The 12,687-nt window shown below is 45.0% G+C and overlaps 1 protein-coding gene across 1 annotated transcript in view; it reads left to right on the top strand.

The window, feature by feature from the left end:
* HAUS8 (HAUS augmin like complex subunit 8) overlaps positions 1–12,687 on the top strand; it is a 123,371-nt gene that overhangs the window by 48,774 nt on the left and 61,910 nt on the right. Inside the window, exon 3 of the mRNA XM_073593026.1 lies at positions 7,256–7,314. Within this exon, the coding sequence (XP_073449127.1) occupies positions 7,256–7,314 (59 nt within the window). The remainder of the gene's footprint in view (positions 1–7,255; positions 7,315–12,687) is intronic.

Here is a 12,687-nt window from a genome sequence, read left to right as displayed (position 1 = left end):
GTGAAATTCAGTATGAAGTGACATATTTTAAAAAAAAAATCACATACAGCGGTGCACTTCATTCATAGTAACACGGCATTTATTAAAATAAAGTCATTTAAAAAATACGCTCCGAGCGCTTTCCTGGGAGGGGCGGGGCTAGTCGCCATGACGTCACTCGCAGTCGATTTTCCGGTCTTTATGCATCAATGCTGCATCGGGGACACCCGAATCGCAATGCATCGATGCAACGATTGATTTTAGCACCCCTAGTGCACAGGAGATTCTCTTGCAATCTGACAGATTTTTTGTTTTGAGTGTTTTTGCAAAGAGTGGGCAAATATTGCCAAGTCAAGATGTGTCATGCTGATAGACTCAAATCAAAAGGTGTTTCAACAAAGTATTTAAGGGTGTGCATACTTATGCAACCATATTGTTTTAGTTTTTTTTTATTTCCCTCCAACTAGAAGATTTCAGTTTGTTGTTCAACTGAGTTGTACAGTTTATAGGTCACTTTAAGGCCTCATGTACACTGCTGCTGCTAAACGGAGGTTTTGGAGCAGTTAGGCATTTTTTTCAACTGTTCCCGAACTCTCTTCTATGTTATCTTATGAGTACAGTTTTTAGGCAGTTGAGTTTAGAGGCTTTTTTTTGGAACGCAAAAAAAATGGGTTCAGAAGCTAGGTTTAGAGGCATTTCGAGCGCCAAATGCTTCTAAATGCAGTAACTTGCTTTTAGCCGGGTTTCGTTTACAGGCGTTTTTCATTTTTGGCTATTTTGGGAAAAAACCGCTTCTAAATGAAAACGTGGCATTTAAACGCGCCAAACGGACGTTTTAAACGTGTGTTACTATCTGTCAAGTTAAATTGTTTCAGGAGAGGTTGTAAAAACGTCCCATGTACATGAAGCCTAAGGCCTCTTTCACATGGACGATCCGTATGTCCGTTTTTCATCCTTCCGTTTTCGGATGAAAAACAGACATACATTCATCCCTATGGAGCGTCGGATGTCAGCGGTGACATGTCCGCTGACATCCGACCCCGCTCCGATCCGAAAAGTGTAACGGAGGAAAAACCTACTTTTCCATCCGTTATCAGATCGGGTGACGACGGACACTACGGTCCGTCATCATCCGATCCCCCCATAGGGGAGAGCGGCGCTCTGACAGGTCCGTCGCTGCACAGCGTGCAGCGATGCACCTGTCATCTTCCTGCTCAGCGGGGATCGGCGGAGCGATCCCCGCTGAGCCAGCGGATGTTCACGGGGCGGATCATCACTGATCCGCCCCGTGAGAAAGAGGCCTTAAGGTGGAAAAAGTTCTGAAATTATTTATCTTTGTCTCGCTTTTTTACATCTTAGAAACCTGACATTTTTAACAGGGGTGTAGACTTTTTTTTTTTTTTTTTTTGCAAAATCTTTTTTTATTAAATTTTTCATTAGCATACAAAATTAGCCCACGCCGGGGCCAAACCTTGCCCACGCAGGGGCAGTTCTTCTGATGCGGCAACATACCGCAACAGGACACAACATACAACATAAAACAAACTAACTTATACTATAACCCCAATGTGGGGAGAGGTTCAGTTCGGGAGAATCTGTGCTCAAATTGGTACCAACAGGATAATGCAACATGAGAGTAGTTGGGTTAATATACTAACAGACTAGAGATATAGTGTTAATCTAGGAATTGGTTACTGTATCAGTTGCAGTGGTATTATCATCTAGCCATCATCTAGCCAACAGGTCCATACCTTTTCAAACTTTTGTGGACAACCTCTGCCCGAGTAGGTGGCTTTATACAGGGGTAAACTGGCATTCAACTAGGCTTTTCCAGAATCTGACAGAGAGGGGAGACTATTGTTTCCAGTTAATCGTAATGGCCTTACGAGCATAGTACAATAGCAGGGATATGAGTATTTTCCTGGCTCTGAGCAGTGACAGTTGTTCCACCAGCCCCAGCAGACAATATTTAGGATCATAAGGAACACGAGTCTTAGTGACCTTAGCAATTACCTGGAGTACATCTTTCCAATAATGTTCGATTGCTGGGCAAACCCAAAAAATGTAGAAAAAGTCACCCGGTTGGTAGGAGCAACGCCAGCACGCCGAAGAATGCGCTGGCGGCATCTGGTGCAGCCTGTGAAGCGTGTAGTGAGCTCTATGCACAATTTTGTATTGGACCAGTTTGTCTCTAGCTGAGACCAGAGGGGAGAAGGGAAAGTCCCAAATCTCCCTCCAGTCGTCCTTGTCCAGCTCCGGTATGTCTCCCACTCATCTCCTGCGGAGGGGGGACAACTCGGGGCCGGCAGCAACCAGCAGGGACCCATAGAGTTGATACGTGGGTTTCTCCAAGTCCTTCACCCGAAGGGTGGATTCGAGCTCCGAGTATGCCAATTCAACTGGTGGTTGGCCTAAGATTGACAACTGTAGGCATGAGCGATTTGAAGATACCTAAAATGGGCCTGTGCAGGCACATTAAATGTGGTGCGTAAAACGTGAAAGGGGGTGAGCTCCCTGTTGGTGATAACATGCTCAAGGGTCAGCATTTTGAATTTGGCCCAGGCCTGTGGATCCGGGATGGTATTGAACTGTGATAGGTTAGGGTTCAGCCACAGGGGGGTGTGAGGAGACCAGGAGTTCGGCTGGGGTGCCCTCAGCGCCTCACCCACCTTCCATCCCCGCTTAGTGGTACGCATAGAAGGGGTGAGATGGTGAGGCGTTTTAGGCCCCCTGAATAGCAACCCCTTCAAGGCCTCCAGAGACCCCACTGTAGCCGCCTCCGGCATGACCACAGAGTTGGCCAGGTCTGGCTGCAACCACCAATGTGCGGTCTCAAGCTGAGTGGCCAAGAAATACTTGTTGCAATCAGGGAGAGCCAAGCCCCCACTGTCCACAGGCCTGGTCAGAGTGGTGTATTTGAATCTAGGCGGTTTAGGCCCCCAAATAAAGGAGAGGAAGAGTTGCTTAAGAGAATTAAAGAAAGTTTTGGTCAGCCATTGTGGGGAGTTACAAAAAATGTGCGTAAATTTAGGGAGGACTTTCATTTTGAGAAGGTTGATGCGCCCAATAAGGGAAAGGGGAAGATTGCTCCAAGCCTTCAGTTTGGTTTTAATTGCTACCAAGACAGGGTCAAGATTGAGCCGCACAAAGTCCCTACTCTCTTTTGAGATGATAATACCTAAATAGGTAAACTGATCAACCCACTGGAGTGGGAGAGAGGAGGGTGAGGAGGACCTGGCCCCCTCATCCACAGGGAACAGATGAGACTTGTGCCAGTTCACTCTCAACCCCGTGAAGGCGGAGAAGGCATCCATGATACCGAGTGCACCCCGCAGAGAGTCACCAGAGTCATTCAAAAAAAGCAGCAGATCATCCGCGTAGAGAGCCACTCTCTCCTCCAGCCAGCCCACCCTAAGACCACGAACCTCGGCGGAGCTCCTGAGGGCCTGAGCAATAGGCTCCATGGCCAGGGCGGACGGAGCCGGGGAGAGAGGGTTTCCCTGACTGGTGCCCCTCTGCAGGGGGAACGGAGGAGACAGGGGGCCATTTAGTTTAATGCATGCCATGGGACCGGTATACAGTGTGCGTATCCAAGCAAGAAATTGCAGTGGGAAACCCGTTCTTCTAAGCACCTCCCACAGATATACCCACTCCACTGTGTCAAATGCTTTTTCCATATCAAGGGTGGCAATGGTCCTAGTGCCCTGGTTAGTATGGGGGGCATGTATATTAGAAAATAGTCTACATATATTAATGTCTGTGGACCTACTGGGCATGAAGCCCGTTTGATCAGAGTCAATCAGGGATTTTATTACTCTATTAAGTCTAGTGGCCAGTAACTTGGTTAGTATTTTTAGATCACAATTGAGAAGTGCGATTGGTCTGTAGGAGGCGCACAGCTTAGGCTCTTTATTAGGCTTTGGAATGAGAACGACATGGGCGGTCCTAATGGTCAATTTAAGTGGGTGGTGGTTAGAGAGGCCAGAGGAAGGTAACTTGCCTCCTGAATGCTGGCCAGCAGGGCAGCATTGGCAAAAGTCAGATCAATTCGGGAGAAGGTTTTAAATGTGGTCGAGAAGCAAGAGTACATTCTATTGTGGGGGTGAAGCCACCGCCATGCCTCTTGGAACTCTGATGCCTAAGCCCACGTTCCAAGATGAGAATTTAAAAGTAGATTGAGGGGAAGGCCTATCCAGGTCACAGGACAGTGTAGCATTGAAGTCTCCCATGAACAGAACATGCGCTGGGCAATGCGGAGCCAGCCTCCCATAGAGCGCGTACAGAATCTGTATCTGGCTCGGAGGAGGCAGATAGACATTCACAGTGACATATTTCTTGTTATAAATGCTCAACACTACCATAACAAATTTCCCCTGGGGATCTAAATGAACATCATGAATTACACATGGTACACGTTTGCTGATCAGTATAGACACCCCTCGAGAATACAAGGAATAAGACGTATGAAGCGCCCTTTGCACCCTGGGCTTTTTCAGAGCCAGAACCTTGCTACCAGTTAAGTGCGTCTCCTGCAGCAGCACTATGTGGGGGTTATGCAGTTTTAAATATTGGAATAACAGTGTTCTTTTATGTTTGGAGTTAAGCCCCCTGACGTTCCATGACAAAATGGTCAGCAGCTCAGCATCTGAGGGGAGCTATCATGGAACATTGGGGGAAACAGGAGCAGGATGAGCCCAGCAAACCAACACATGTAAGTAAACCCAAAATTGGCACATATATTCATTAGGGTCAGAGACCAACGAAGCATTTGAGCAGCACATTGTGTATCCAGATCTTCTAAACAGAGAAAACCCTCCCCCTAGAACACATAACACCCTACCCAGACATAATCAAAAAACACCCTACTACCTAGCCAATACCCCAACATAACTGGGCTAGTAGTTTAATCCCTAAACCTTTATACCAAAAGTCGTCTACGTGAGGCTCGAAGTTCCAGGGAAGAAACCTGTTGAACTCCCTACTGACCAGCAACCCCAACAACAATGCCAGTCAGTTTAAAACCCTTAACAGATAGATCTTCAGACTTCTTTGAATAGTTCTTCAAAAGGCCGAAAAAACTGAGGCCCAAGACTCGGACATTGTTTTCTGTCTTGCCCTGTTTTCTGTGTCATCGGATTTGGCGACAAGCAGGCGACCGTGCGTTGCAAGTCCGCTATGGTGTTAGTGTGAGTATCCATAAGGTCTTCAGTGGCAGAAAGTCTGGATTCCGATTCAGTCAGTCTACCTCTGATCTTATCTAGGTCGTTTCTAATGAGATTACATTCTTCTGCAAGGCGATCGATTCTCACCAGCATGGAGGTTTTGCTCTGTTCAATAGCGGCCAGGATCATTGCCATGCTATCCTGGGAGGAGGGGGCAGGGAGAGCCACATCTGGGGAAGTCTCAGACTCCATAGCTAGTTCAGCCAGCAGGGCCTGCAACCTCCCTATAAGAGAAGGATCCGGCCTAGCAGCCGTGACAGGGGGCCGGGCGGCTTGGTGTGGATGAGTTTTTGGCCCGGTTTTTAGGGCCCATTAATCTGAGGGCAAGGGTCTGGTAGGGTGGAGCAGGTGGATGGATAGCCAGCAGCTTGTGACGATGATCTGGCAGAGGGGCCTCACAGCACTCAGTCTCAGGGTGTTAGTGGACACCACTGGGGTACTCACCACTCCAAGCAGCTTAGCACAAGCTCAGGCATCTATGATGTGAAAAGCACTGTAGGCCTCAAGATGGCGGTGGGCCTCGAGTATATGGAGCCAGCCTCGGCTGGATTACTGCTGCAGGGCCGGCCAGCCAGGCATAGATATAATGACTGGATCTGAAGCAGGGGATGCCAGGGATTGGGTAGGGCAGATGTACAGGCTCGCCAGGCTGTTCAGCAGCAAGGATAGCAAAGGATTAAAGTAGGATGATCCAAGCTCCTTGCAAATGCTTCCTCCTTGGCTTACATTGGGGTGTAGACTTTTTATATCCAGTGTGTATGTATATGTATGTGTATATATATATATATATATATATATATATATATATATATATATATATATATATATATATATATATATATATATATATATATATATATATATATATATATATATATATATATATATATATTATATACTCGAGTATAAGTTGAGATTTTCAGCCTTTTTTTTTTTTTAGGTTGAAAGTGCCCCCCTTGACTTATACTCGAGTCACCACCGTCAGCCTACATGATCAGCGTGTCATGCAGGCAGAATGCGGCCTGCATGTGATAATAAAGTTCGGAGGCTATTCCAGCTTTCAAAAGCCGCGCCTCCTCCTCGTCTGTGATAGGCTGAACACTCCATTTCCCAGCAGTCAGTGTACAGCCTATCACGGACATTCTCTCATCCTCGTCCGTGGTATGAGAATGAGAGAATATCCGTGATAGGCTGACTGCTGAGTGTTCTGCCTATCACAGACGAGGAGGAGGCCTGGCTTTTGAACAGTGGAAGGCCTGCCGAACTTTATTATCACACGCTGATCGGAGGATGGGGATCGCCACACGGAGGTTGCACAGCACACAGGTAGGCTGCACAGGGACACATACACATGCACATACACAGGGACACATGACACATACACATGTACAGGACACAGGGACACATCCACAGGGACACATACACATGTACAGGACACAGGGACACAGGACACATGTACGGGACACAGGACACAGGTAGGCTGCACAGGACACATGCACAAGACACAGGGAGGCATGCAGCTGCAGATGGGCATTGTTGACCCTCTTTTTCCACTTACAGTAACTGCTGCATTTCACACCCTCGTCTTATACTAGGGTCAATAAGTTTTTCCCAGTTTTTTGTGGTAAAATATGGGCCTCGACTTATACTCGGGTCGACTTATACTCGAGTATATACGGTATATATATATCTATATGTGTGCATAATATATGTATTTATTATGTGTCCGCCCTGCCTCCCCATGCATGTCAGTCGCCTTCGGAAAATGATGCGCACACTGCCCGCAGTGCCTCCCGGGATATGTATTTCACATATTGCATTCATTAAGGAAAGGAGCACGGGCCTGTCCATGCATCATGGGGAGGTTGGCAGCCCAGCAGAAGATCTTAGTGTTTGTTTTATAAAATTAATATAGTTAGATTTGCTCACAGTGCCATGGTGAAAATTTTGTGAAAATTGTTGCGTTTGTTCAGGAAACTATTTAACTTTTATACGTAAAAACTTCTTGCCAGACAGTCTAAAATTGTTTTTGTCTTTCTCTTCATATACTTTAGCAGCCCCGAAGTTGGTGAAATCCCGTTACATGCAATATGACAAGCCCAAGATTGTTAAGGTAAAAGAAAAAAAAAAAGCTTTAAATGAATAGTTTATACACCTTAACGTTCTTAATATCCAATATAAGAAAATCATTTTGTCCTGCAATAAAATATTTGTTTTTTACTGAAGTTTCTATGCCAAAGACAACTTCATATAGTTGTGTTCCCTGTTAAGGAAGTATCAATGAACTGCGAGTGTGCTATTCAGCCCGCTCGTAGTTCATTCAGACATTTTCTAGCTTTGTAAAGCCCATAGAGAGATACAGACACACAGCTGAAAGAAGACTTAGCAGGAGCCTAACATTGCACCCGTGTGCAATGCTCTGCAGGCACCTTTAAAAAAATTTTGAAAATGCACATAGCAACTTAATGTCAGCAGCCTGTGAAAGTATCTGTACCGGAGCAAATGGGCCAGCATAGTTGTCTGTACTGGGAGCTGTGGGGGTGTCTATAACAAGGCAGGGAAAATGGATGTGGTACCCAAGGATAATATATGTCCCTCCATGGGTGCAGCAGGGGCTCCAATCTAGGAATAAATTATAATATATAGTATAGTGTTATATAACCCAAGTGGGGTAAATATGGAAGAGACCCCTGAGCCACGTGACATGTGATGAAGGTAGTGAGAAAAAAGAAGAAAAGGAGGGGGAGGTTGTGTGTATGAATACATACACACATACTGGAAGTGTGGGTGAATGAGTGCTGGTGGTAGAAAGAAAGATGAACCGTAATTACCTTAAGAACTGGGATCACAGTGGTCAGTGAAGTAGTGCTCAGTGTATAGAGTGAGCTGGTGATACAGTAACCCGTGACACATGCAGAAGTGTCGTACCCGGCATAGCGCAAACAAGACTCAACCAGCGTCACACTGGTGTGCCATAAAGGGGAGGCGCCAGAGTCAGAGCGGCAGCTGCCGCTTATATAAACCCAGACACCGTCCCCCATTGGTCAGACAAGGTGGCCAATCACGTCCCAGCAAGAAATGCCACAAGGACGTCCGATGCACAGGGCGGGTGCGTGGCGGCGATGCGCAGAGGATAGACCCGCCCACCTCCTCGTGCCAAACAATGGTCAGAGGGGAAGTGGGAGGGATGCCTGTGAACATCGCAGCTCCCGGAAATATCAGGCAAAAACCAGCTCCACTGTATGTCTTGAGTCTCAGACACAGGACATACTGCTGAAAAGTGTCATCGCTAATAAGAAGTGATATGGATGTTGTAAAAGCGGACAGCTACCAAATGTGGGACATTGGGGGTATAATGGAGAGCTATCTATCAGGAGTCACTAGCCTAAAAATAAAAAATAAAAGGCCATCAATACAGCCTCCATCCCTAGTTAGAGTGAAAGAGGCACTGGGGGACAGATGCAGCATCAGACTTATGCTGCATCCACCTAGGTAAGTATTAATTAAAAAAAAAAAAAAAAAACCCATACTTCTCTTTTAACAACTTAAGGACCAGCCTCGTTTTGGATTTTAGGTGTTTACATGTTTAAAACAGTTTTTTTTTTTTGCTAGAAAATTACTTAGAACCCCCAAACATTATATATTTTTTTTCTAACACCCTAGAGAATAAAATGGCAGTCAATGCAATACTTTTTTTTTTTGCACCTTATTTGCGCAGCGGTCTTATAAGCGCACTTTTTTTTTGAAAAAATTCACTTTTTTGAAAAAATAAAATAAGACAACAGTAAAGTTAGCCCAGTTTGTTTTTATATTGTGAAATATAATGTTACGCCAAGTAAATTGATACCCAACATGTCACGCTTCAAAATTGCGCCCGCTCGTGGAATGGCGTCAAACTTTTACCCTCAAAAATCTCCATAGACGACGTTTAAAAAATTCTACAGGTTGCATGTTTTGCGTTACAGAGGAGGTCTAGGGCTAGAATTATTGCTCTCGCTCTACCGGTCGCGGCGATACCTCACATGTGTGGTTTGACCAACGTTTTTAATATGTGGGCGCTACTCACGTATGCGTTCGCTTCTGCGCTCGAGCTCGTCGGGACGGGGGGGTTTTTAAAAAATTTTTTTATTATTATTTATTTTACATGATTTTATTTATTTTTACACTGTTTTGAAAAAAAAATGTGTCACTTTTATTCCTATTACAAGGAATGTAAACATCACTTGTAATAGAAAAAAGCATGACAGGACCTCTTAAATATGAGATCTTGGGTCAAAAAGACCTCAGAGCTCATATATACACTAAAATGCAATAAAAAAAAAAGTAATTTGAAAAAATGACATTGAAAAAAATGTGCCTTTAAGAGGCATAGGCAGAAGTGACGTTTAGACGTCGCTTCCGCCCAGCATGGAGACGAGTGGGCACCACCTTAGCCTCACTCGTCTCCAGGCATAGAAGGGAGACGGACGCGCTTGCTTCCGCCACTACCAACGGCTCCGGTAAGCGGCGGAGGGCACCGGATCGCGGCGGGAGGGGGGGCCCTCTCCCGCCACCGATAAAAGTGATCTCGCGGCGAATCCGCCGCAGGGACCACTTTTATCTGAAATCCGACCGCCGCACAAAAACGGGGATACCGGGGTTATGGCAGCTAGCTGCTGCCATAACAACGATATCCGCCTCCAAAGTTTGGACGTACATCGGCGTGCAGCGGTCGGCAAGTGGTTAACAGTGAAGGAGCACATTCTAGAGCTGCATGTTTCTGGTTAAATGAGAGTCGGAATTTTTTTGCTTAGAATAAAGATCACGATTCTCGAGGCGTAACATAATGTTTCACATTTCACAAAAAAATGTGCTTACCTTTACTGTTTTTTAGTTTTTTTTTTTTTTTTTTTTTTTAATAAATTGAAGTGTATTTTTCCCAAAAAATTGCACTTGAAAGACCGCTGCGCAAATACAGTGTGACATAAAATATTGCAACATCTGCCATTTTATTCTCTAGGATCTCTTAAAAAATAATATATAATGTTTGGGGTTCTAAGTAATTCAATTTTCTAGCAAAAAATACAGATTTTAACTTGTAAGCAACAAGTGTCAGAAAATGGCTTAGGGCTCTTTCACACTGACGATCCGTATGTCCGTTTTTCATCCTTCCGTTTTCGGATGAAAAAACGGACATACATGTATTCCTATGGAGCGTCAGATGTCAGCGGTGACATGTCTGCTGACATCCGACCCGCTCCGATCCGAAAAGTGTAACGGAGGAAAACCCTACTTTTCCATCCATTTTCGTATCGGATCGGGTGACGACGGACCCTACGGTCCGTCATCATCCGATCCCCCATAGGGGAGAGCGGTGCTCCGACAGGTCCATCGCTGCACAGTGTGCAGCGATGGACCTGTCATCTTTCTGCTCAGCGCCGATCCCCGCTGAGCAAGCGGGTGTTCACGGGGCGGATCATCACTGATCCGCCCCATGTGAAAGAGCCGTAAGTCTTTAAAGCGGAGTTCTGCTTAAAAAAATAAAAAGTCAGCAGCTACAAATACTGCAGCTGCTGACTTTTAATAATCGTACACTCGCTTGTCCCACGGTCCAGCGATGCAAAGCCCCGCTCATCTCCCCCTCCTTTCTGCGGCGCCGGCATTGTAACTGTGGGACCCCGGCTGTGGCTTCACAGCTGGACACCCACTGCGCATGCGCGAGCCGCATGCTGTGACTGGCCGGACAATCATGTGGGACCTATGAGACGTGTCCCAGATGATTGCCAAGAGGGAGGGGGGATAGGTGAGCTCCCTTCTGGTGCTGCGGTGCGCCGGTAGGAATTGGGAGCTGGGACCCTCTGAAAAGAGGGTCCCATCTCTCTCCCCCCAAAAAAAAATGACATGCCAAATGTGCCATGTCAGGGGGTTACCTCCCTTAAAGAGGAAGTTCCATTTTAGGGTGGAACTCCGCTTTAAGTGCCTCATTTGCAGAACGAAGTTCATCCCTTTTAATCTAAGAGCCAAATGATACAATGTTTATAGTTATCTCTCAGCCCTGAGCAATGTTGATAAACATTTTGTTGCTTTAGTGTCAACAACAGATAGAGCCATGATAGGTTGAAGACTTCAACCTAAGTTATGTCAGCAGCACATCGGCATGTTTCTCATCCAAAATTTTTATTGTAGACACATACCAGGAAAGTGCAATGTTTTTTGTGGTTTCACGTCCTATTTGAACACAGTGATGAGCCCCCAAAACATTACATTTTACTGTTATGTAATCTCAATATATACTTCAGTGGGAATTGTGCCACTGTGCTAAAAATGATTTGTAGGCTCTAATTTTTAAAAAAAAGGAATCCTTACCAGTATATATCCACTTTTTACTTTTAATTTTATTTCCTCCATGGTATATTAGAATTGTCATTAGGTCTTGTTTACAGTAGAATTTGCTATTATCCTTTGCATTCTGTTACATAGTCGGGTTGAAAAAAGGGACAAGTGCATCTAGTTCAACCAACAGAAAAGGGGAAAAAAAAACATACACACGAAAAGAGAAAATTAGATATTCCTGGGTCCAACTACCCCTGGTGTTCTTACCTGTAAATATAAGTATTCATTTAGATTTTGTTCATTTAGAAAATAGTTTTTTTTTTTTTGTTTTTTTTTGTTTTTTAAATCTACTGACTGGCCAGAACTAGTTCTTGAGGGAGTCTATTCCACTTTGTTACAGCTCTTACTGTGAAGAGGTCTTTCCATATTTGGAGGTTACATCTCTTTTCACCCAGATGTAAAGTGTGCCCCCTTGTCCTTTTGTGATTACCTTAAAGTGGAACTTTAGGCCACAATTAAAAATGGGTGAACAGGCAGGAATTTTAATGCAGAAGAGACATGCTTGGTCTCTTCTGCATTAAAGTTACTTACCTGTCTGTCCGCATTTTGCACACATGCAGCTCACTGTACAAATTTTGTCAATGCTGAATCTTACTAGTGACATCATCCTTGCCCAGCCAATGAAAGCGGCTGACGATCAAGACCTGGAAGCTGGCCACTCAAAGGTGTCAGCGGTTGGGTAGGGAGCTCAGTAATGCCACATCTCTGGAGCCAAGGTGAGTATGGTTCTGCTTTAAAGTTAATAACCCTACCCCAAGTTCACTGTATGGACCACTTATGTATTTATACATGTTGATCACACCCCCCCTTTTAATCTCCTCTTTTCAATAAGGAAAAAAATCAGTTCCTCTAATCTTTCCTCGTAGCTGAGCGCCTCCATGCCTCTTCTCAGTTTGGTTGCACGTCTCTACACTTTCTCCAGTTCCCCGATTTTCCTTTTTGTGAACTAGTGCCCAAAACTGAACTGCAAATTCAAGATGAGGTCTTACTAATTATTTACAGGGGCAAGCTCTCTTTTTCTCTTTTTCTTTCTCTTTCTTTTTTTCTCTTTCTCTTTCTCTCTCTCTCTCTCTCTCTCTCTCTCTCTCTCTCTCTCTCTCTCTCTCTCTCTCTC

This window comes from Aquarana catesbeiana, linkage group LG01 (assembly GCF_042186555.1).
Source record: "Aquarana catesbeiana isolate 2022-GZ linkage group LG01, ASM4218655v1, whole genome shotgun sequence".
NCBI lineage: Eukaryota > Metazoa > Chordata > Amphibia > Anura > Ranidae > Aquarana > Aquarana catesbeiana.
Note: the sequence above shows the minus strand (reverse complement) of the source record. Positions and strands in the feature narration are given on the sequence as shown.